Raw genomic sequence first — 26,661 nt, 5'->3', positions numbered from 1 at the left:
GTGTTGTGGGGGTGAGACCGCAGCAGACACGGAGCGAATGTGCAAACTCCACATGGACAGTGACCCAGGGCCACGATCAAACCCAGGTCCTCGGTGCCGTGAGGCAGCAGGGCCCACCCTGTGTTTCCACTTTGATAAAGCTAGTTTTAGGAGACTCCCTTCCTGACCACCACATTCCCCCCTCCTCGCCACCAGCAAGTAAAGTGGAAAAAAACAGGTTTGATGTCAAACAGCTGTGTGTTTAATATTTAAATCACCCATTACAAAATAAAATCACCCGGTACAAAGTAATATTATACATCTTTTCATTATTTACCAAAGCTTATTTTCCCATTATGTAACTGAAAAACCCGCAGTGTCTGCTGATGCAATTGCGAAAATAGCCTCTTTTTAAAGAATCCTGCATCCACTCCCACTGGCCCTCAGCCTGGATTGCTCATTCCCCTGCGAGAAGCTGGAGGCTGGAATGGAAGGTAGTGTGGCACAGCGTGTTGCCCACATGGGGAGCCTCAGCACCAGGCTGGTAAGTGGCAAAGGTCCCTGGGAGAAGATGCAGGAGACACTGCTCGCCATCAGAGGTCAACAAAAAATAATCACTACCAACCAATGCCCCATAACCCACAAATGAAAACGTTTTTTTGAGTTAGAGAGTGGGGAAACAGTGTTTTAGAACATCGCAACCGACAATAATGTGGACATAGGACTCATCTGTTGTGACAAAAGAGTGGGTTTTAGCAAACTAAATGGGGAATGGCTGAGGGGGAATTCTTGTTTCCTGCCCGACGTCAAGACGATTGTGGACATAACCCACCGGGAGTTCACACACACAACCTACTCCAGCTTGCTGGGAATTGGTTCACTGCACTAGTATCTCAGCCCTACCACACGACAGGGACATCGGACACAGATCATTGAAAACATTCCGTTCAAGGACTGCAACGCACCAAATGGTGTCATTTGCCACTTTTTATTTTCTTTAACATTAGCCATAACGGATTTACTATTAACAGGAACTTCCAAACCCCAGCCAGACACAAATTATTTTGCAGCAATGAGTACAGTGTGGAGAGCGGGCCCGATGAGGGAACTAGCAAAAGATGTTCACGTGAGGGAGAGGATCCAGACACACTCACTGGCACATAAAACATGGTGACACCACACAAGATTGATCTCGGCGCAGCCGGCCTCTCCAACACCAGCGGGCTTGGTGTTCCTCAGTTAATAGGAATTCTACCGGGATATGTAGTGAATGGGGCTGTGACCTCTCTTGCAGTTGAATATCCAAAGTCATTCCATGTCTCGCACAAGGTAAGGTGGGCCTTTTGAGCCCACAAGACCACCTGAACAATCTCCACTGACACAGACACAGGGAGACAATCAGAAAATGCGGGGGGGGGAGGCGGCGTCGAGTGGGGGCTGGGGGGGCGGAAGTTGAATGAGAGATGGGGGTAAGGTTTTTTTGATTGGCGATTGACGCTGACAACCTGAGTAAGTTAATCACAGAGAAATCTATGGTGAACTGTCCCTCGGAGATGCACAACTGCAGCGAGATGGAGCAGGAGGATGAGGCACCCTGGACCACCTTGGAGGGTGGAGGTGGCTGCCTCAATTCAGCACAGCGAGCCCCTGCTGCAACCAGGCAGTGTGCTGAACAAGAGGCTCCCAGCAGCAGGGAGTGCCAAATCACAGGGTCAGGATGTGGGTTTGGCTTCTCCCTCTGAATTAGACCCGCAGACCCATTGCTACATTATATAACACATCTACTTCAAACCCATCAATCACCATGTGCACATGCTCGACCGTCCCACAGACTCATCGACAGCCCCTCGCCGCGCTCATTTCCTCGCCTGGTCAGAATTGGCCACAAACCAATCGCAGGTCTCCTTGACAGCTGAAACAAATTAAAACCTGACCTGTTATTCACTCTGTTTTTAAAATGCTAGTTCACAATCTGCCACTTTTGGGAGCGAGACAAGATTTTTTAAAATGTAGATTCGGCTGGTAAATATGCAGCTGTAAACCCACACAATGCAAAACAAGTGCGGAGCATTCAGCATTAATCTTCGGAAACACATCATATCCCAGGATCATCTGTAGACCTGACTGGGGTGACACATTAGTGAACCCAGTTGGGCTTTTGAGATACTCCTGCTGTTTTTAAAAAATAAATTTAAAGTATCCAGTTCGTTTTCCCCCCCCAATTAAGGAGCAATTTAGCGTGGCCAATCCACCTCCCCTACACATCTTTGGGTTGTGAGAGTGAGACCATATTGTGTGATCTCCTTATCGGAAAAAGGATGTTCTTACTCCAGAGGGAGTGAAGTGAAGGTTTACCAGTCTGATTCCTGGGACTGACGCACGAGGGGAGATTGAATCCGTTCGGATTATATTTGCTGGAGTTTATAAGAATAAGAAGGGATCTCATAGAAACCTAGAAAATTCTAACAGGATTAGACAGGGTAGATGCAGGAAGGACGTTCCCGATGATGGGGGAATTCCAGAACCAGGAGTCACGGCCTGAGGATACAGGGTAGACCATTTAGGACAGAGATGAGGAGAAATTTCTTCACCCAGAGAGTGGTCGACATGTGGAGCTCTCTACCACAGAAAGCAATTGAGGCCAAAATGTTTCCAAGGAGTTAGATATAGCACTTGGGGCAAAGGAAATCAAAGAATATGGGGGAAATCAGGAACAGGTTACTGAGTTGGATGATCAGCCATGATCATAATGAATGGCCAGGCGGGCTCGAAGGGCCGAATGGCCTCCTCCTGCTCCAATTTCTATGTTTAATAGGAGGAAGCTAACATGGTACCATTGTTCAAGAAGGAAAGTAGGGAAAAACAGGTCATTACAGATCAAAGAGTCCAACATCAATGGTAGGGAATTTATTGGAGAAAAACTGAAGGACAGAATCTGAGGGCTTGGAGAGGCATGGATTAATAAAGCTTAGTCAGCATGGCTTTGTCAAGGGGAGGTCATGTCTAACAAATTTGATTGAAGGTCCCGCATGGAAGACCGATCAAGAGGATAAGAGCCCATGGGATCCAGAGCAATTTGGCAAATTGGATCCAAAATGGACTTTGTGGCAGAAGACAGAGGGTGATGGTTGGAGGTTGTTTTCGAGCCTGGAAGCCTGTGTCCCGTGGTGTACCGCAGGGATCGGTGCTGGGTCCCTCGCTGTTTACGGTGTACATTAATGATCTGGATGAGACCGTGGCCGATATGATCAGTGAGTAAGTAGTGGTGTGGTAAGTAGCGAGGAGGAATAATAATAATCTTTATTGTCACAAGTAGGCTTACATTAACACTGCAATGAAGTTACTGTGAAAATCCCCTAGTCGCCACATTCCGGCGCCTGTTCGGGTGCACAGAGGGAGAATTCAGAATGTCCAAATTACCGAACCAAATTACAAGTCTTTCGGGACTTGTGGGAGGAAACCGGAGCACCCGGAGGAGACGCACGCAGACATGGGGAGAACGTGCAGACTCTGCACAGACAGTGACCCAAGCCGGGAATTGAACCTGGGACCCTGGCGCTGTGAAGCCATAGTGCTAAACACTAGGCTACCGTGCTGTCTTAGATTAGGCCTTATATTACAGAACGATATAGACAGGCTGGTGAGATGCACAGAACAATGGCAAATGGCACCCTGGAAAGGTAAGGATATACACAATGAACGGTAGTGTGCTAGGGAGTACAGAGGACCAGGGAACCTTTGTGCGTATGTCCATTGGTCCCTCACGGCAGCAGGACAGGTAGAAAAGGTGGTTAAGAAAGCTTATGGGGTACTTGCCTTTATTAGCCAAGGCATAGAATATAAGAGCAGGGAGGTTATGATGGAGCTGTATAAAACGCTGGTTAGGCCACTGCGAGAATACTGTGTGCAGTTCTGGTCACACTATAGGAAGGATGTGATTGCACTAGAAAGGGTGCAGAGGAGATTCACCAGGATGTAGCCTGGGTTGGAGCATATCTAGAGGAGTAACTACTTCTCCCAAAGGGTGGTGAATCTGTGGAATTCACTACCCCAGTGTGCAGTGGATGCTGGGACGGTGAGCAAATTTGAGGAGATAAGACAGGTTTTTAATTAGGAATGGGTTGAAGGGTTACGGAGGACGGGCAGGATGGTGGAGATGAGGCCAAGATGAGATCAGCCATGAACGCATTGAACGGTGGAGCGGGCTCGAGAGGCGAAATTACCTTCTCCTGCTCCAGGTTCTTATGTTCTAAGAAAGAACTATTCTGTCTAATTCCACCTTCCAGCTCTTGGTCTGTAGCCCTGTAGGTAACAAACACAAATCTGGTGTTCTTGATTAATAAGGGGAATTCTTGAACAATAAGGGGATCAGGGTTTATGGTGAGAAGGCAGGAGAATGGAGATGAGAAACATATCAGCCATGATCGAATGGTGGAGCAGACTCGATGGGCTGAATGGCCTAATTCTGCTCCTAGGGCTTATGGTCTTATAATAATAATCTTTATTGTCACAAGTAGGCTTATGTTAACACTGCAACAAAGTTACTGTGAAAAGCCACAAGTGTTGCCTCTAGTGGGAGAATCTAGAACTAGGGGTCACTGTTTAAAAGTAGGGTCGCCCAATTACGACAGAGATGAGGAGAATTATTTTTCTGAGGATTGAGTGTCTCTGGAACTCTCTTCCTCAAAGGGCAATGGAAGCAGAACCTTTGAATATTTTTAAGGCAGAGCTGGATAGATTCTTGATAACAAGGGGGGGTGAAAGGTTATCAGTGGGGGGGGGGGGGGGAGGGGAAGGCAGGATGTAATTTGAGGCTACAATCAGATTAGTCACGATCGTATCAAATGGCGGAGCAAGTTCGAGGGGCTGAATGGTCTACTGCTCCTTGATACGTTTGTAAATCTCCTTTTTAAAAAATATATATTTTTATTAAGGTAGTTTGTAAATGTCCTTAAAACAGCACCTTCCAAAACCACGACCATTGCCATCTAGAAGAGGAGCAGATACCTGGGAACCCCACCACCTGGAGGTTCCCCTCCCAGTCACTCCCCATCCTGACTTGGATAAATATCGACCGTTCCTTCACTGTCGCTGGGGCAACATCCTAGAACTCCCTCCCTAACAGCACAGCGGGTGGACCTACACCTCAGGGACTGCAGGGGTTCAGGAAGGCAGCTCACCACCACCATCTCAGGGGGCAATTAGAGATGGGCAATAAATGCTGGTCTAACCAGCGATGCCTACATCCCGTGAATGAATAAAACAAATGTCTGAAGTTGGCTGACTGCAGGAAGGTGGGGGTCAGTGCTGGGCATAATTGTACGGCCTGGGTTTGAGGAAGAAACCCGAATGGGAGGTTGGAGTGTGTAACGCACAGAGACTCACCTTGGCTGAAGGGAGTGAATTTGAAGTCTGGCAGGTATTTCCTCAACTTGCTGTTACTGGCCGTCTTCTTGTATTGCCCATCAGATTTACTTGTGTCAAACTTGATGCTCAATATTAAGGAAAGAGAGAGAGAGAGAGAGAGAGAGAGAGAGAAAGCTTGTACAACATCCTTGGCTGCAGGCAGCTTTAACGATCCTAATGGACATCCATCACTCTCTCACACATACACACTGACACATGTACAAACACACACACAGTGACACATACACATACGGACACGCACAGTGAGACACACACACAGTGAAACATTCACACATAGTGACATTGTGACTGACGCACGCACAGTGACTGACACACAGACAGACAGAGACACTCAAAGACAGACAGAGACACACATACCCAGGCATAGAGAGACACATACCCAGACATAGAGAGACACATACACAAAGAGAGACACACACACAGATAAAGAGAGACACACACACAGACAAAGAGAGACACACACACAGACAAAAAGAGAGACACACACACAGACAGACAGAGAGACACACACAGACAGACAGAGACACAGACAGACAGAGACACAGACAGACAGAGACACACCGACAGAGACACACCGACAGAGAGACACCGACAGAGAGACACCGACAGAGAGACACACTCACAGACAGAGACACACACAGACAGACAGAGACACATAGAACATAGAACAATACAGTGCAGTACAGGCCCTTCGGCCCACGATGTTGCACCGAAACAAAAGCCATCTAACCTACACTATGCCATTATCATCCATATGTTTATCCAATAAACTTTTAAATGCCCTCAATGTTGGCGATTTACACACACACACACACACACAGACAGAGACACACACACACAGACAGAGACACACACACACAGACACACCGACAGAGAGACACCGACAGAGAGACACACTCACAGACAGAGACACACACAGACAGACAGAGACACACACAGACAGACAGAGACACACACAGACACAGACAGGGACACACACACACACAGACAGGGACACACACACACACAGAGACACACACAGACAGACAGAGACACACACAGACAGACAGTGAGAGACACACACACAGACAGAGAGACACAGACAGAGACACACACACACACAGACAGACAGACACACACACAGACATAGACAGACACACACCCAGACATAGACAGACACATACCCAGACATAGAGACAGAGAGACACACACTCAGACAGAGACACACACACAGACAGAGACACATGCCCAGACATAGAAAGATACCCACCCAGACATAGAGACACACAGCCAGACATACAGAGACACCCACCCAGACATAGAGAGATGCATACCCAGACAGAGAGACACACAGACAGACAGAGACACACACGCAGACAGAGACACACACAGACAGACAGAGACACACACAGACAGACAGAGACACACACAGACAGACAGAGACACACACAGACAGACAGAGACACACACAGACAGACAGAGACACACACGCAGACAGAGACACACGCCCAGACATAGAAAGACACCCACCCAGACATAGAGACACACAGCCAGACATACAGAGACACACAGCCAGACATACAGAGACACCCACCCAGACATAGAGAGATGCATACCCAGACAGAGAGACACACACGCAGACAGAGACACACACGCAGACAGAGACACACACGCAGACAGAGACACACAGACAGACAGAGACACACACAGACAGACAGAGACACACACAGACAGACAGAGACACACACGCAGACAGAGACACACACTCAGACAGAGACACACACTCAGACAGAGACACACGCCCAGACATAGAAAGACACCCACCCAGACATAGAGACACACAGCCAGACATACAGAGACACCCACCCAGACATAGAGAGATGCATACCCAGACAGAGAGACACACAGACAGACAGAGACACACACGCAGACAGAGACACACACAGACAGACAGAGACACACACAGACAGACAGAGACACACACAGACAGACAGAGACACACACGCAGACAGAGACACACGCCCAGACATAGAAAGACACCCACCCAGACATAGAGACACACAGCCAGACATACAGAGACACACAGCCAGACATACAGAGACACCCACCCAGACATAGAGAGATGCATACCCAGACAGAGAGACACACAGACAGACAGAGACACACACGCAGACAGAGACACACACGCAGACAGAGACACACACGCAGACAGAGACACACAGACAGACAGAGACACACACAGACAGACAGAGACACACACAGACAGACAGAGACACACACGCAGACAGAGACACACACTCAGACAGAGACACACACTCAGACAGAGACACACGCCCAGACATAGAAAGACACCCACCCAGACATAGAGACACACAGCCAGACATACAGAGACACCCACCCAGACATAGAGAGATGCATACCCAGACAGAGAGAGAGACACACAGACAGAGACACACACAGACAGACAGAGACACACACGCAGACAGAGACACACACGCAGACAGAGACACACACGCAGACACAGACAGAGAGACACACACACACACACACAGAGACACACACACACACACACACAGACAGAGAGACACACACACAGATAGAGACAGAGACACATACAGACAGACAGAGATACACACAGACAGACTCAAACGCAGACAGAGACACACACGCAGACAGAGACACACGCATACAGAGACACACGCATACAGAGACACACGCATACAGAGACACACACAGACATAGAGAGACACACACAGACATAGAGAGACACACACAGACATAGAGAGACACACACAGACATAGAGAGACACAGACATAGAGAGAGACACACAAACATAGAGAGACACACACAAACATAGAGAGACACACAGACATAGAGAGACACACACAGACATAGAGAGACACACACAGACAGAGACACTCACAAAATACAGCGAGACCACTATTAGCTGCAGCCCTGGCTAAGTTGCAGTGGCCCAATGAGGAGTTCCCTGCAGCTGGGAACTCGCCAAAAGATTAATTTGCAGACCGTTGCATACGTGATGGGCACAGGCCGACGGGTGAAGGACACAGACCGTCACATGCGTGAAGGATACAGGCAGTCATACATGTGAAGGATACAGGCAGTCGTACATGTGAAGGATACAGACAATCATACATATGAAGGATTCAGACAGTCATACATGTGAAGGATACAACGAGCTCCCCTTTGAACCCCATGGCTGCCACAATGCTCTCTGCTGCCTCTTTAATGGACACTTCATCTTCCTCTCCCACTGAGGGCAGATAAAGAGAAACATTATCCTCACAGGAACCTGTGTGACACTGCCTCCACCACACTGTCAGACAGTGCATTCCAGACCCCAACCACTCGCTGTGTGACCCTGCCTCCAACACACTGTCAGACAGTGCATTCCAGACCCCAACCACTCGCTGTGTGACACTGCCTCCACCACACTCTCAGACAGTGCATTCCAGATCCTAACCACTCGCAGTGTGACCCTGCCTCCACCACACTGTCAGACAGTGCATTCCAGACCCCAACCACTCGCTGTGTGACACTGCCTCCACCACACTCTCAGACAGTGCATTCCAGACCCCAACCACTCGCTGTGTGACACTGCCTCCACCACACTCTCAGACAGTGCATTCCAGATCCTAACTACTCGCTGTGTGACCCTGCCTCCACCACACTGTCAGACAGTGCATTCCAGACCCGAACCACTCGCTGTGTGACCCTGCCTCCACCACACTCTCAGGCTGTGCATTCCAGACCCTAACCACTCGCTGTGTGAATGTGCCTCCACCACACTCTCAGACAGTGCATTCCAGACCCTAACCACTCGCTGTGTGACCCTGCCTCCACCACACTGTCAGACAGTGCATTCCAGACCCAAACCACTCGCTGTGTGACCCTGCCTCCACCACACTCTCAGACAGTGCATTCCAGATCGTAACCACTCGCTGTGTGAATCTGCCTCCACCACACTCTCAGACAGTGCATTCCAGATCCTAACCACTCACTGTGGTGACCCTGCCTCCACCACACTCTCAGACAGTGCATTCCAGACCCTAACCACTCGCTGTGTGAATCTGCCTCCACCACACTCTCAGACTGTGCGTTCCAGACCCTAACCACTCGCTGTGTGACCCTGCCTCCACCACACTGTCAGACTGTGCATTCCAGACCCTAACCACTCCCTGCGTGACCCTGCCTCCACCAGACTCTCAGACAGTGCATTCCAGATCCTAACCACTCGCTGTGTGAATCTGCCTCCACCAGACTCTCAGACAGTGCATTCCAGACCCTAACCACTCCCTGCGTGACCCTGCCTCCACCACAATGTCAGACAGTGCATTCCAGACCCTAACCACTCGCTGTGTGACCCTGCCTCCACCACACTCTCAGACAGTGCATTCCAGACCCTAACCACTCCCTGCGTGACCCTGCCTCCACCACAATGTCAGACAGCGCATTCCAGACCCTAACCACTCGCTGTGTGAATCTGCCTCCACCACACTCTCAGACAGTGCATTCCAGACCCTAACCACTCACTGCATGAAATCGTTTTTAAAATGGAGAAGAGGAGCTGGAAACATTCTCAAGAATGAGAATAGATACAGAGTAAAGCTCCCTCTTCACTGTCCCCATCAAACACTCCCAGGACAGGTACTGCACGGGGTTAGATACAGAGTAAAACTCCCTCTACACTGTCCCCATCAAACACTCCCAGGACAGGTACAGCACGGAGTTAGATACAGAGCAAAACTCCCTCTACACTGTCCCCATCAAACACTCCCAGGACAGGTACAGCACGGGGTTAGATACAGAGGAAAGCTCCCTCTACACTGTCCCCATCAAACACTCCCAGGACAGGTACAGTGCAGAGTTAGATACAGAGTAGACCTCTCTCTACACTGTCCCCATCAAACACTCCCAGGACAGGTACAGTGTAGAGTTAGATACAGAGTACACCTCTCTCTACACAGTCCCCATCAAATACTCCTGGGACAGTTACAGCACGGGGTTAGATACACAGTAAAGCTTCCCCTACACTGTCCCCATCAATCACTCCCAGGGCAGGTACACCACAGATTTAGATACGGAGTAAAGCTCCCTTTACACTGTCCCCATCAAACACTCCCAGGACAGGTTCAGCATGGGGTTAGATACAGAGTAAGCTCCCTCGGCACTGTCCCCATCAATCATTCCCAGGACAGAGCAAAGCTCCCTCTACACTGTCCCCATCAAACATTCCCAGGACAGGTACAGCACGGAGTTAGATACTGAGTAAAGCTCCCTCTACACTGTCCCCATCAAACATTCCCAGGACAGGTACAGCACGGAGTTAGATACTGAGTAAAGCTCCCTCTACACTGTCCCCATCAAACACTCCCAGGACAGGTACAGCACGGGGTTAGATACAGAGTAAAGCTCCCTCTATACATCCCCATCAAACACTCCCAGGACAGGTACTGCACGGGGTTAGATACAGAGTAAAGCTCCCTCTACACTGTCCCCATCAAACACTCCCAGGACAGGTACAGCACAGGGTTGGATACAGAGTAAAGCTCCCTCTACACTGTCCCCATCAAACACTCCCAGGACAGGTACAGCACGGGGTTAGATACAGAGTAAAGCTCCCTCTACACTGTCCCCATCAAACACTCCCAGGACAGGTACAGCACGGGGTTAGATACAGAGTAAAACTTCCTCTACACTGTCCCCATCCAGCACTCCCAGGACAGATACAGTGCAGAGTTAGATGCAGAGTTCACCTCTCTCTACACTGTCCCCATCAAATATTCCCAGGACAGGTACAGCATGGGGTTAGATACAGAGTAAAACTCCCTCTACACAGTCCCCATCAAATACTCCCGGGACAGTTACAGCACGGGGTTAGATACACAGTAAAGCTTCCCCTACACTGTCCCCATCAATCACTCCCAGGGCAGGTACACCACAGATTTAGATACAGAGTAAAGCTCCCTTTACACTGTCCCCATCAAACACTCCCAGGACAGGTTCAGCATGGGGTTAGATACAGAGTAAAGCACCATCTATTCTGTTCCCATCAAACATTCCCAGGACAGGTACAGCACGGGATTAGATACAGAGTTAGCTCCCTCGGCACTGTCCCCATCAATCATTCCGAGGACAGAGCAAAGCTCCCTCTACACTGTCCCCATCAAACATTCCCAGGACAGGTACAGCACGGAGTTAGATACTGAGTAAAGCTCCCTCTACACTGTCCCCATCAAACACTCCCAGGACAGGTACAGCACGGGGTTAGATACAGAGTCAAGCTCCCTCTACACTGTCCCCATCAAACACTCCCAGGACAGGTACAGCACGGGGTTAGATACAGAGTAAAACTCCCTCTACACTGTCCCCATCAAACACTCCCAGGACAGGTACAGCACGAGGTTAGATACAGAGTAAAACTCCCTCTACACTGTCCCCATCAAACACTCCCAGGACAAGTACAGCGCAGGGTTAGATACAGAGTAAAGCTCCCTCTACACTGTCCCCATCAAACACTCCCAGGACAGGTACAGCACAGGGTTAGATACAGAGTAAAGCTCCCTCTACACTGTCCCCATCAAACACTCCCAGGACAGGTACAGCACGGGGTAGATACAGAGTAAGCTCCCTCTACACTGTCCCCATCAAACGGACACCTTATTCACTGAGATAGGTAAAGCTGGTGGCAGAGGGAGGTGTGAGTTCAGAGGGGTTTTAAGTCAGTAACTGTCCCCCCTCCTCAAACACAATTAGCATTTATATAGTGCCACTGATGTAGTAAATCACCCAACAGGCTGTAACCAGACAAACAAACCATTCTCACCCGAGAGGATGATGGGTTCAATCTCCTTATATTCTCTCAACACCCAGATGAAAAGCCTGGCCAGATCCTGCAAAACAAAGTCAGTGTTATTAGGTCCAGTCACAAAGCTCTATTGTCTATGCCCTGTCTTGGCTGTTCCTCACGGCACGGTGGCACAGTGGTTAGCACTGCTGCATCACGGCACATTGGCAGTGGTTAGCACTACTGCCTCACGGCACGGTGGCACAGTGGTTAGCACTGCTGCCTCACGGCACAGTGACACAGTGGTTAGCATTGCTGCCTCACGGCACGTTGGCAGTGGTTAGCACTGCTGCCCCACAGCATGGTGGCACAGTGGTTAGCACTGCTGCAACACGGCACGTTGGCAGTGGTTAGCACTGCTGCCCCACAGCATGGTGGCACAGTGGTTAGCACTGTGGTTAGCACTGCTGCAACACGGCACGTTGGCAGTGGTTAGCACTGCTGTGGCACGGCACGGTGGCACAGTGGTTAGCACTGCTGCAACACGGCACGGTGGCACAGTGGTTAGCACTGCTGCATCATGGCGCGTTGACAGTGGTTAGCACTGCTGTCGCACGGCATGGCGGTCCAGTGGTTAGCACTAATACCTCATGGCACAGTGGTTAGCACTGCTGCCTCACAGCAGTGGTAAGCACCGCTGCCTCATGCACATCGGTTAGCACCGCTGCCCCACAGCATGGTGGCACAGTGGCTAGCACTGCTGCCTCAGCACAGTGGTTAGCACTACTGCATCACGGCACGGTGGCACAGTGGTTAGCACTGCTGCCTCACGGCACAGTGGTTAGCACTGCTGCCTCACGGCACAGTGGTTAGCACTGCTGCATCACAGCACAGTGGTTAGCACTGCTGCCTCGCGGCACAGTGGTTAGCACTGCTGCCTCGCGGCACGGTGGAATAGTGGCTAGCATTGTTGCCTCAGTCCAAAGATGTGCAAAGTCACTCACCACCCTGACTTATATCACGGTACCCCCTTCCTAACAGCACAGTGGGTGTACCTACACCTCAGGGACCGCAGCGGTTCAAGAAGGCAGCTCACCACCACCTTCGGAAGGGCAACTAGCGATGGGCAATAAATGCCGGCCTAACCAGCGACTCCCACATCCCGTAAATGAATAAAGAAAGAAAAAGGTTTGGTGGATTGGCCGTAATAAAATGCCCCTAGGTGGGATTGCCGGGATAGGGCAGGGGGGTCTGTGTAGGGTGCACTTTCAGAGGGTTGGTGCAGATTCGATTCTATGATACTTACCCTCATATCCTGGGAATGGGATGGTGCAATCCAGATCCGCCCCCCCCCCCCCCCCCCAAGCCCGTGAGCAGACCGAGGCAGGTCCAGCCCTGTGTCTGAGGTAACCACTGCCTCCACACAACTCAAAATGAAGTTGCCACTGGAGCAGTTCTGGATGGGGACAGGGATTATAGAAGATAAGAATCTTCAGAGAGAGGGGTCACATACCCGGTGATCTCCTGAACTGGGGGTGCCTGGCAGAGAAATTTTCCCCAAGTATTTTGACCCATATTCGGGAGGTAGATGTGTGGAGGCATGGGGAAGGGAGAGGGATAGGGATAGGGTGGATACTACGTCCAGTCCAGGCTTCTGGAGATCCAGCCAGCCCGGGCCTGCCGGCCTCCAGCCAGCCCGGGCCTGCCGGCCTCCAGCCAGCCCGGGCCTGCCGGCCTCCAGCCAGCCCGGGCCTGCCGGCCTCCAGCCAGCCCGGGCCTGCCGGCCTCCAGCCAGCCCGGGCCTGCCGGCCTCCAGCCAGCCCGGGCCTGCCGGCCTCCAGCCAGCCCGGGCCTGCCGGCCTCCAGCCAGCCCGGGCCTGCCGGCCTCCAGCCAGCCCGGGCCTGCCGGCCTCCAGCCAGCCCGGGCCTGCCGGCCTCCAGCCAGCCCGGGCCTGCCGACCTCCAGCCAGCCCGGCACTGCCGGCCACGCCAACCCGGGCCTGCCGACCTCCAGCCAGCCCGGCACTGCCGACCTCCAGCCAGCCCGGCACTGCCGACCTCCAGCCAGCCCGGCACTGCCGACCTCCAGCCAGCCCGGCACTGCCGACCTCCAGCCAGCCCGGGCCTGCCGACCTCCAGCCAGCCCGGCACTGCCGGCCACGCCAACCCGGGCCTGCCGACCTCCAGCCAGCCCGGGCCTGCCGACCTCCAGCCAGCCCGGGCCTGCCGACTTCCAGCCAGCCCGGCACTGCCGACCTCCAGCCAGCCCGGCACTGCCGACCTCCAGCCAGCCCGACACTGCCGACCTCCAGCCAGCCCGGGCCTGCCGACCTCCAGCCAGCCCGGCACTGCCAACCTCCAGCCAGCCCGGCACTGCAGATCTCCAGCCAGCCCGGCACTGCAGATCTCCAGCCAGCCCGGCACTGCAGACCTCCAGCCAGCCCGGCACTGCCGACCTCCAGCCAGCCCGGCACTGCCGACCTCCAGCCAGCCCGGCACTGCCGACCTCCAGCCAGCCCGGCACTGCCGACCTCCAGCCAGCCCGGCACTGCCGACCTCCAGCCAGCCCGGCACTGCCGACCTCCAGCCAGCCCGGCACTGCCGACCTCCAGCCAGCCCGGCACTGCCGACCTCCAGCCAGCCCGGCACTGCCGACCTCCAGCCAGCCCGGCACTGCCAGCCACTAGCCAGAGACTGGAGGTAGATTTGACAGTTCCAGATGAGCAGTGGCCACTCCACGATGGGATCCACAGCACAGAAACAAACCGAGTGCCAAGGATTAGCTGAGATACGTACCAGAGAGAAGATGAACTGTCTCCTGGGATTCCCCGATCCCCACACTGCCAGCGATGTGCCGTTTCCTGGGGGTAGGAATCAAGTGAAACGGAAAGAGGTCAGTAACTTAACTCTGAGTGAAGCTGCAACACATCCTACTTAATGACCTCAATGAGGGAGCACACCTCCGTTCACCTATCCCCCCCGCCCCCCCCCCCCCCCCCCCGGTGCTCACTAACCTGAACTGACTCCCAATCCCAATCAAACCCTGCTCCCTGATGCTGTGAGGCAGCAGTGCTAACAACTCTGTCACCCCAACTTGACTCTACCCCAGAAAGTAGGAGAGCTATTGTTGGCTGGGAGAGTGGTAGGCCGGCTGCGATACTCAAGGGGCACGCTTTATGAAAATGGGAGTTTTGTGAGAACTACGAAGAATTCAGCACAACTTTGTAGAGTCAGAAAGAAAATAACTTTATTTACAATAATATACACACAGCAGCAGTACTTCACACTGCTTCCTTCTCCAGCCGGCACCACACTGGCCAGCTCTATTTATACAGTGCAACTATTAATGATTTCCCCCCCCTCACCTCATTGGTGGTGCACGATTGGGCCTCGCTTCATAAATTAATTTGCACTAATCTGGTTGATAGTGTCAAATCAGACTGGGGGGGGGGGGATAACCTCCCCCTAACCATGGTGGGTAGCGTTCAGGTTATTATAATTAACGTGCTCCCGACATTTTTGTTTCTCTTTCAATGTCTCCCCATTTTTCTCCCCAAATCCTTTTTTGTTAAAGTCAACAAATTAACATCTTCCTTTATCTGGGCGGGTAGGAGCCCAAAGTCTGTGGGGCTTTGCTCCAAAGAGACAGACAGTCATGGGGCCTGGCCTGGCCAATAAACCAATTTATTGGTTTACTTTTGGGTAGCCAATATTCAGATATTGTTGTGGTTTACTGATCCTGGTTCCATACAGAGGCAAACTCCTGCTCGGTTTCTAGCTTTCACGCTATAGTAACCGCACCGTTGTCTTTCTCTTCAGTGGGATTTTCCTTGAACCCAGTGGTGTCTCCACCCCGACAATTAGCAGCAGTTCAGGCAGCATTTCAAGCTCCCCGTCTTTGCTGGGCCCCATCTGCAACAACCACCTTTTTCTGCCAGCAGGTTTGGACTGGACATTTAAGTCTCGGGAGGGGCAGGGTGTGGGGAGGTTTGGAGACCTGTTCGTGGAAGAGAGATTTGCCAGTTTTCAGGAGTTGGCTGAGAAATTCCAGCTGCCTGGTTCCAGCCTTATCAAAATCACAAAGCTTTGGGCAAGGCTTTCCCCTCCTTTCCCTTGGCGCCACCACCTTGAAGAAGATTTTGTCTTTGGCCGGGTCTGACAGGGGGACTATTTTGGACATACATGTCCGTATCCTCTCAGCAGAGCCAGCTCCATTGAGTGAGGTGAAGGCGAAATGGGAGGGTGAGTTGGGTCCCATTCTTGATGGTGAGGTGTGGAGTGCGGCCCTTCTCAGGGTCAACGCTACGTCTTCAAGTGCTCGACTAAGTTTGATTCAATTCAAGGTTTTTGCACAAGACGCACCTGACTAAAGCGAGGATGAGCCGGATTCTTCTCCGAGGTGGAGGATAAGCTGCTCTCGGGTGGCAGGCTAACCACACTCGTACGTTCTGGTCTTGTCCCAAGTTGTTAAGCTTCTGGGCCTCTTTCTTTAACACCATGTCGGAGATACTCTGTGTTGATTTGGATCCAGGTCCGTTGGTGGCCATATTTGGGGTGTCGGATTCTACCGGTGCTTCAGTCTGGGGTGAAGACGGATGTCCTCGCCTCCGCCTCGTTGATAGCCGGGAGGTAAGTCCTGCTTGGGTGGAGATTTCCACCCCGCCTGGTGCCGCGGCCTGGTTGGGTGACCTCGTGTCTTTTCTACATTTGAAGTCGGTCGAGTCCACAAGCAGAGGGTCGGTAGAAGGATTCGTCCCAACACGGCAGCCACTCATTTCCTTTTTTTTTAAGGAGATAGACCCGTCAGCTGCAGGGGGGTTAGTTTAGTTTTTGTATTAAAGTTAATTAGTGCCTTTTTGTCTAGTTCTTCCTTTGTGTTTTTCTGTTTGATTGTTTCGGGTGGTTTTGTTGAATATAAATTTTTTTAATAAACATATTTTTTTGAAAGGTACTGAAGCTGGCAGAGTAGATGTTGAGTACGTGTTTCTTCTTTTGGGGGAATCTAGCACGCAGTGGGGGGGAGGGGGGGGGGGAAGAGTTTAAAAACAAAGGGACAAAGGGTCTCCATTTATGATGGGGATGAGGATGAATTGCCTTCCTCAGGGAGTTGTTGTTACTCTCGGCCAATTCTCGGCCCCAGAGAGCAGTGGAAGTTTGGTCACTGAATATATTCAAGCTCGAGTTAGGCAGATTTTTGATCGACAAGAGAGTAAGGGATAACGGGAAAGAGACAGGAAAGTGGAATGACGACCAGAATCAGATCTGCCATGATTTTATTGAATGGCAGAGCAGCTCGATGGGCCGAATGGCCTACTCCTATTTCTCTTACAAATCTCGGGTTTTAATCGCTCCATCACCGGTGGCCATGCCTTCAAGCTGCCTACGTCCGAAGCTCTGGGAATTTCCTCCCTAAACCTCTTTAAACTCTACCCCATACCTGCTCCAATGTCACATGGCTCAGTGTCACTTAATCTTTTATAATTTTAGAGTACCCAATTCATTTTTTCCAATGAAGGGGCAATTTAGCGTGGCCAATCCACCTAGCCTGCCCATCTTTGGGCTGTGGGGGCGAAACCCACGCAAACACGGGGAGAATGTGCAAACTCCACACGGACAGTGACCCAGAGCCGGGATCGAACCTGGGACCTCGGCGCCATGAGGCAGCAGTGCTAACCACTGTGCCACCGTGCTGCCCTCAGTGTCACTGAGAAACACATCGAGTCAAATTAAAACTGGAAGAGGTTTCATGAGATCACGGGAAAAGGGCCTCGAGGAAATATTACAGGCACTAGATCATCACCCCCATCCACTACCTTTAACATTCAATCCCTCCACCACCAATGTACAGTAGCAGCCGTGTGTACCGCCTGCAAGATGCAGCAACTTCAACAGCACCTTCCAAATCCGCAGCCATCTTCCATCTAGAAGGAAAAAAGCAGCAGATACCTGGGAACCCCACCACCTGGAGTCACTCACAATCCGACTCGGAAATATATCGCCGTTCCTTCACTGTCACTGGGGCAAAATCCTGGAACTCCCTCCCTAACAGCACTGTGGGTGTGCCTACACCACATGGACTGCAGCGATTCAAGAAGGCAGCTCACCACCACCTTCTTTAGGGCAGCATGGTAGCACAGTGGTTAGCACTATTGCTTCACAGCTCCAGGGTCTCGGGTTCGATTCCCGTCTTGGGACACTGTCTGTGCGGAGTCTGCACGTTCTTCCAGTGTCTGTGTGTGTTTCCTCCGGGTGCTCCTGTTTCCTCCCACAGTCCAAGATGTGCAGGTTAGGTGGACTGCTATGCTAAATTGGTCTTAGTGTCCATAAAAAGGTTAGGTGGGATTACGGGGATAGGGTGGAGATGTGGGCTTGAATCGGGTGCTCTTTCCAAGGGCTGGTGCAGACTCGATGGGCCAAATGGCCTCCGTCTGCACTGTAAATTCTATGATTCTCAAGGACGTTTAGGGATCGGAAATAAAAATGCTGGCTTAGCCAGTGACACCCACATCCCGCATAATAACTTTTTAAAAAAGTGTTACAATTTAACACAGTCACTCGACCAAGAATGAAGAACAGGAGACTCAACTCTGCGCCAGGTACGTCTTGTGGATAAGTCCTGGCAAAACGTGCCCGTCCTCGATATTAAAATTATCGTGCATTCCAAACACATTGGTGGGAATTACCGCTGTGAACATCCGTCCATGTTGTTCAGAGTAAGCGCTGGGACAGAGAAGGAATGAGTTTAGTGACAAATCCACAGCCGAGATAAGGCAACACCACCTCCAGTTCTGCAGAGATTGAGGCTCCACATATGAAATGAAAATCACTTATTGTCACAAGTAGCCTTCAAATGAAGTTACATATGTCAGCACCTGCCATGGGAGGAGGAGGGGGAGGAAGAGGAGTGAAATGAAGTACAAACAAAGAGGATGCTCCGAGCATTTTAACAAAAGACCCTGCTCCCATGACCACATGTCTGTCCTTGGCCTGCTGCAATGTTCCACTGAAGCTCAATGCAAACTGAAGCAACAACATCTCATCTTCCGGTTAGGCACGCCACAGCCTTCCGGTCTCAACATCGAATTCAACAACTTCAGATGATCAGCTCGACCCCACCTCGACCCATTTGTTTTCATTTCATTTTAACTGTCTTTTACCATTTCTGTCTTTCTTAATATACATTTAATTCCCCCCCGCCCCCCAATCTTATCCACCTTTCCTTCACCTTTCTCCTCTTTGCTTTCCACTTCCCCTCCCCCACATCTACAGTTCACCCTCTGATGGTAGTTTCTCTGCGGTTTGGCCTTTCACATCTTTTGTTCTCTCTGGGGACTGCCATTAGCACTCTTTCCCCTTGGTTCCTGTGGCCATTAGCACCCGGTTTTCCCTGGGTTTCTGTGGCTATGACTCATCTTTCATTCTCACTCCACAGTATAAATATTTCCCACTTTCTCTGTCTGTTAGCTTTGACAAAGGGTCATCGGACTCGAAACGTTAGCTCTTTTCTCTCCCTACAGATGCTGCCAGACTTGCTGAGATTTTCCAGCATTTTCTCTTTCGTTTCAAGGAGGATGCTCACCGGTTCTGAATGTCGATCATTCGCTTTGCATACGAATACCCAAAGTTGGAACTGTGTGGGGGTCCGTTGTGGATCTACAAGAAACACAAGAGGATTCAAAAATATATTACATTTCTATCTCCCCTCCAAGTCCAAATCCTGGATGGAGTCGTCAGCAAGATTCTGTCTCTCGCTGTAATCATATCCCAGATAAATTCTGACTGCGGCACAGCTAGCTAGACTCTGAACATGGCGTAGACATTACCTGCCGTTTGAGTGCAGCTTTGTCGGCAGCCATGAGACAGAATCAGAGTTGTTAGAACACATTCAGTCCGCCACATTTGTACTTAATAACAACTGGCTGATCAAATCAAACAGCAATTTTCTTTTTTTGTTTTAATAGATTTAGAGTACCCAATTCATTTTTTTCCAATTAAGGGGCAATTTAGCGTGTTCAATCGACCTACCTTGCACATCTTTGGGTTGTGGGGGCGGAACCCACGCAAACACGGGGAGAACGTGCAAACTCCACACGGACAGTGACCCAGAGCCAGGATTGAACCTGGGACCTCAGCGCCGTGACAAACAGCAATTTTCTTAAGTAGTTTGTAACAGACTATACTCAACCAGCCCCCCGCTTGCAAAACCCAAAATAAAACGTCTACTGTTAAATGTCATTCTCCATGCGGCATGGTGGCGCAGTGGTTAGCACTGCATCCTCACAGCACTGAGGACCCGGGTTCAATCCCGGCCCCGGGTCACTGTCCGTGTGGAGTTTGCACATTCTCCCAGTGTCTGCATGGGTCTCACCCCCACAACCCAAAGGTGTGCAGGGCAGGTGGATTGGCCATGTTAAATTGCCCCTTAATTGGAAAGAAACTAAAATATGATTCTCTAATTGGGCAGCACTTGTTGAACAACCCTGAGTGCATTAATATCAACAGCCCATTTAAGGTAAAATCAAATTACTGCGGATGCTGGAATCTGAAACCAAAAGAGAAAATGCTGGAAAACCTCAGCAGGTCTGGCAGCATCTGTAGGGAGTCCAGGTGACTCAAAACGTTAGCTCTTTTCACTCCATACACATGCTGCCAGACCTGCTGACATTTTCCACCATTTTCTCTTTTGGCCCATTTAAGGTAATCAGTCCAGTTCATAACATGGCTCATTTACGCTTGCTAGAAACAACATCAAATCATGCAGAGAGACCCGTTCTCTGCAAACAAAAGGAACATGTTCAAGCCTTGTGCCTCTTTTGAATTATCAAAGAGCTTGGGGAACCTATAGTTTGCTATTGCTTTCTCCAAGGCGACACCTCAGCCAATCAGAGACGACTTGCTAACCAACTATTCTCCTTTTGTCCTGTCGTATATTGTGGTGATTGTTTGAAATTCGGCTTTCTTGTATTTGTCCTGGTGAGTGAGATGAAAAGCTTCACTGCTCTGTTTTCAGCAACACCTCGATTAAATCTCCCCTTAATCTTCAAAGCTCAAAGGAGAATAATTTCTGCTTCACCAATCTCTCCACACAAGACCTGTATAAATCCCAAAGTCCGGCTTGGAAATCCTGTCCGGCCACCACCTTCAGTGAAATGCTTCAGCCCCAAATCTGCGCCTCCCTGTACCTGGAGCACAATGTGAACCTGTAAACTCCTGACGGAACTGGATCAATCCCGGGGACAAAAGGTGGTGTCCTCGGAGGAGAGATAAGAGTAAAAAAGGCCGATACTCTCTGGAGTTTAGAATAACAGGAGGTAATTCCATTCAGGTTCTAATGGGGCTTGACAGAATAGACACAGGTCTATTCAGCTGGGACATCTAGAACTAGGGGTCAGCACCTTCAAATAAGGGGATGGCCGTGTTGGACTGAGGCGAGGAGAAATTTCTTTATTTAAAGGGGTGTGAATCTCGAGTTCCCGACCCCAGAGAGCTGTGAATGTTCAGTTATTAAATAACGAAAAGACTGAGATTGATAGATTTTTGAGTACAGAGAGAGTGAAGTTATATGTGGATTGTGCGGGAAGGTACTGATCTTACTGAATAGTGGGGCAGGTTTGATGGGCTGAATGGCCGACTGCTGTTCCTGCTTCTTTTGTCATTACAGAACAAAGAGCAAAGAAAAGTACAGCATAGGAACAGGCCCTTCGGCCCTCCAAGCCCGTGCCGACCATGCTGCCCGACTAAACTAAAATCTTTTACACTTCCTGGGTCCGTATCCCTCTATTCATGTATTTGTTAAGATGCCCCTTAAAGGACTTCCGGGTGCGGCGATGACCAGCTGAGTCGCACGTTTCGGCAGCTCCCGGTGAAACGGACTTTTGGGCTCTTGATAGGAGCCCCAACGGCAATTTTGACGGCTAAAAACACTGTGCGGTAAACCAGAAGGGAATCCCCCCTGGATACGGATGAAAAAAGGAGGAGAAAGTGGCCGGATTGCAGTGGATCCTTTAGAACAGCGGCAAGGAAGGCAAGCAAAAACCAAGATGGCGTCGGAAGGTGGCAGTTTAACATGGGGCCCTGAACAACAAGAGTTCTTGAAATGCTGTGTGGAAGAGCTCAAAAAGGAAATGAAGAAAGAGCTGTTGGCCCCGATACTACAGGCGATCGAAGGGCTAAAGGAGGAGCAAAAGACCCAGGAGCGGGAGCTTCGGGTCGTGAAGGCAAAGGCAGCCGAGAATGAGGACGACATACAGGGCCTGGTGGTGAAGACGGAGACGCATGAGGCACATCAGAAACGATGTGTGGAAAGGTTGGAGGCACTGGAGAACAACGCAAGGAGGAACAACCTGAGGATTCTTGGTCTTCCTGAAGGTGCGGAGGGAGGGGACGTCAGGGCATATGTGAGCACGATGCTGCACTCGTTAATGGGAGCGGAGGCCCCGGCGGGTCCGTTGGAGGTGGAGGGAGCATACCGAGTGATGGCGCGAGGACCGAGAGCAGGAGAAATTCCCAGAGCCATAGTGGTGAGATTCCTCCGGTTTAAGGATAGAGAAATGGTCCTTAGATGGGCAAAGAAAACTCGGAGCAGTAAATGGGAGAACGCGGTGATCCGCGTTTATCAAGACTGGAGTGCGGAGGTGGCGAGAAGGAGGGCGAGCTTTAATCGGGCCAAGGCGGTGCTTCATAAAAAGAAGATAAAATTTGGAATGCTGCAACCGGCAAGACTGTGGGTCACATATCGAGGGAGGCACCACTACTTTGAGACGGCGGATGAAGCGTGGACTTTTATTGTGGAAGAAAAACTGGAATGAGCGGGTTATTAAAAAGAACGTTTGAACAAAGTGGTGGGGCGAATGTGGGGGGCGAAGAGGGGGGTTAAAAAGGGGGGAAAGAGGAGTTTTATGTACTAATCCTGCGATGTGGTAACTTTTCTCTCTTCCACAGGTGGTGATGGGGGGAGGAGGGGAGGTGGAGGAGATGGGGCGTTGGCCATTGGGGGCGGGGCCAAGGGAGAAGCACGGGCTTGGTTCCCGCGCTATGATAATCATGGCGGGAATAGAGAAGCAGGAAGGAGGGGGCGTCGCACGGTGCGAGCCGAGGTCACGGGGGGAAGCCGAGGTCGGCCAGAGTTTGCTGACTTCTGGGAGCAACATGGGGGGAGTAATTACGCTAGCGGGGGATCTAGCGGGGGGGGGGTGGGAGGGGGGAATTACTGGGCTGCTGCTGCTGGGGAGAGGGGGGAGCTGGTATGGGAGGAGATGGGCGGGGGGGCACCGCCTGGGGGAGATACAGCTGCGTGGGAACCGGGTGAGGAGCTGGAAAAAGGGGATGGCTAATCGACAAGGGGGGGGGTGGTAGGAAGCCCCCCAACCCGGCTGATCACGTGGAATGTGAGAGGGCTGAACGGGCCAATAAAGAGGGCACGGGTACTCGCACACCTTAAGAAACTTAAGGCAGATGTGGTTATGTTACAGGAAACGCACCTGAAACTGATAGACCAGGTTAGGCTACGCAAAGGATGGGTGGGGCAGGTGTTCCATTCGGGGCTAGATGCGAAAAACAGGGGGGTGGCTATATTCGTGGGGAAGCGGGTAATGTTCGAGGCAAAGACTATAGTGGCGGATAACGGGGGCAGATACGTGATGGTGAGTGGCAAACTACAGGGGGAGACGGTGGTTTTGGTAAACGTATATGCCCCGAACTGGGATGATGCCAATTTTATGAGGCTGATGCTAGGACGCATTCCTAGCATCGGGCCTAGAGATGGGAAAGCTGATAATGGGGGGAGATTTTAATACGGTGTTGGAACCAGGGCTGGATAGGTCGAAGTCCAGGACTGGAAGGAGGCTGGCAGCAGCCAAGGTACTTAAAGATTTTATGGAGCAGATGGGAGGTGTAGACCCGTGGAGATTTAGCAGACCTAGGAGTAAGGAGTTCTCGTTTTTCTCCTATGTCCATAAAGTCTACTCGCGAATAGACTTTTTTGTGCTGGGAAGGGCGTTGATCCCGAAGGTGAGGGGAACGGAGTATACGGCTATAGCCATTTCGGATCACGCTCCACACTGGGTAGACTTGGAGATAGGGGAGGAAACAGGAGGGCGCCCACCCTGGAGAATGGACATGGGACTAATGGCAGATGAGGGGGTGTGTCTAAGGGTGAGGGGGTGCATTGAAAAGTACTTGGAACTCAATGATAATGGGGAGGTCCAGGTGGGAGTGGTCTGGGAGGCGTTGAAGGCGGTGGTTAGAGGGGAGCTGATATCAATAAGGGCACATAAAGGGAAGCAGGAGAGTAAGGAACGGGAGCGGTTGCTGCAAGAACTTTTGAGGGTGGACAGACAATATGCGGAAGCACCGGAGGAGGGACTGTACAGGGAAAGGCAAAGGCTACATGTAGAATTTGACTTGCTGACTACGGGCACTGCAGAGGCACAATGGAGGAAGGCACAGGGTGTACAGTACGAATATGGGGAGAAGGCGAGCAGGTTGCTGGCACACCAATTGAGGAAAAGGGGAGCAGCGAGGGAAATAGGGGGAGTGAGGGATGAGGAAGGAGAGATGGAGCGGGGAGCGGAGAGAGTGAATGGAGTGTTCAAGACATTTTATAAAAAATTATATGAAGCGCAACCCCCGGATGGGAGGGAGAGAATGATGGGCTTTTTGGATCGGCTGGAATTTCCCAAGGTGGAAGAGCAGGAAAGGGTGGGACTGGGAGCACAGATCGAGGTAGAAGAAGTGGTGAAAGGAATTAGGAGCATGCAGGCGGGAAAGGCCCCGGGACCGGATGGATTCCCAGTCGAATTCTATAGAAAATATGTGGACTTGCTCGCCCCGGTATTGACGAGGACCTTTAATGAGGCAAAGGAAAGGGGACAACTGCCCCCGACTAGGTCTGAAGCAACGATATCGCTTCTCTTAAAGAAGGAAAAGGACCCGCTACAATGTGGGTCCTATAGACCTATTTCCCTCCTAAATGTAGATGCCAAGATCCTGGCCAAGGTAATGGCAATGAGAATAGAGGAATGTGTCCCGGGGGTGGTCCACGAGGACCAAACTGGGTTTGTGAAGGGGAGACAGCTGAACACGAATATACGGAGGCTGTTAGGGGTAATGATGATGGCCCCACCAGAGGGGGAAACGGAGATAGTAGTGGCGATGGATGCCGAGAAAGCATTTGATAGAGTGGAGTGGGATTATTTGTGGGAGGTATTGAGGAGATTTGGTTTTGGAGAGGGGTATGTTAGATGGGTGCAGCTGTTGTATAGGGCCCCGATGGTGAGCGTGGTCACGAATGGACAGGGATCTGCATATTTTCGGCTCCATAGAGGGACAAGGCAGGGATGCCCTCTGTCCCCATTATTGTATGCACTGGCGATTGAGCCCCTGGCGATAGCGTTGAGGGGTTCCAAGAAGTGGAGGGGAGTACTTAGAGGAGGAGAAGAACACCGGGTATCTTTGTATGCGGACGATTTGCTACTATACGTGGCGAACCCGGCGGAGGGGATGCCAGAAATAATGCGGATACTTGGGGAGTTTGGGGATTTTTCAGGGTATAAATTGAACATGGGGAAAAGTGAGTTGTTGGTGGTGCATCCAGGGGAGCAGAGTAGAGAAATAGAGGACCTACCGTTGAGGAAGGTAACAAGGGACTTTCGTTACCTGGGGATCCAGATAGCCAAGAATTGGGGCACATTGCATAGGTTAAATTTAACGCGGTTGGTGGAACAAATGGAGGAGGATTTCAAGAGATGGGATATGGTATCCCTGTCACTGGCAGGGAGGGTGCAGGCGGTTAAGATGGTGGTCCTCCCGAGATTCCTCTTTGTGTTTCAGTGCCTCCCGGTGGTGATCACGAAGGCTTTTTTTAAAAGGATTGAAAAGAGCATCATGGGTTTTGTGTGGGCCGGGAAGACCCCGAGAGTGAGGAAGGGATTCTTACAGCGTAGCAGGGATAGGGGGGGGGCTGGCACTACCGAGCCTAAGTGAGTATTATTGGGCCGCTAATATTTCAATGGTGAGTAAGTGGATGGGAGAGGAGGAGGGAGCGGCGTGGAAGAGATTAGAGAGGGCGTCCTGTAGGGGGACTAGCCTACAGGCTATGGTGACAGCCCCATTGCCGTTCTCACCGAGGAACTACACCACAAGCCCGGTGGTGGTGGCTACACTGAAGATTTGGGGACAGTGGAGACGACATAGGGGAAAGACTGGAGCCTTGGGGGGGTCCCCGATAAGAAACAACCATAGGTTTGCCCCGGGGGGAATGGATGGGGGATATGGAATGTGGCAAAGAGCAGGAATAACGCAACTGAAAGATCTGTTTGTGGATGGGAAGTTCGCGAGTCTGGGAGCGCTGACCGAGAAATATGGGTTGCCCCAAGGGAATGCATTCAGGTATATGCAACTGAGGGCTTTTGCGAGGCAACAGGTGAGGGAATTCCCGCAGCTCCCGACACAAGAGGTGCAGGACAGA

General features: G+C 51.2%; 1 protein-coding gene across 2 annotated transcripts in view; it reads right to left on the bottom strand.

Moving 5' to 3' along the window:
• Positions 1-218: 218 nt before the first annotated feature.
• Positions 219-26,661, bottom strand: part of gfus.1 (GDP-L-fucose synthase, tandem duplicate 1) — a 44,753-nt gene continuing 18,310 nt past the window's right edge. Inside the window, exons 5-11 of one of the 2 annotated variants that reach the window (XM_072508031.1) lie at positions 19,774-19,847; positions 18,781-18,914; positions 14,991-15,055; positions 12,234-12,300; positions 8,581-8,660; positions 5,365-5,464; positions 219-1,891 (exon numbers count right to left, since the gene is read on the bottom strand). In XM_072508031.1, the coding sequence (XP_072364132.1) occupies positions 1,836-1,891; positions 5,365-5,464; positions 8,581-8,660; positions 12,234-12,300; positions 14,991-15,055; positions 18,781-18,914; positions 19,774-19,847 (576 nt within the window). In that variant the 3' untranslated portion in view covers positions 219-1,835. The remainder of the gene's footprint in view (positions 1,892-5,364; positions 5,465-8,580; positions 8,661-12,233; positions 12,301-14,990; positions 15,056-18,780; positions 18,915-19,773; positions 19,848-26,661) is intronic. The other variant, XM_072508032.1, reaches the window with a different exon arrangement.

Source organism: Scyliorhinus torazame, chromosome 6 (assembly GCF_047496885.1).
Source record: "Scyliorhinus torazame isolate Kashiwa2021f chromosome 6, sScyTor2.1, whole genome shotgun sequence".
NCBI classification, from domain to species: domain Eukaryota; kingdom Metazoa; phylum Chordata; class Chondrichthyes; order Carcharhiniformes; family Scyliorhinidae; genus Scyliorhinus; species Scyliorhinus torazame.
This window is presented reverse-complemented; position numbering and strand designations above follow the sequence as displayed.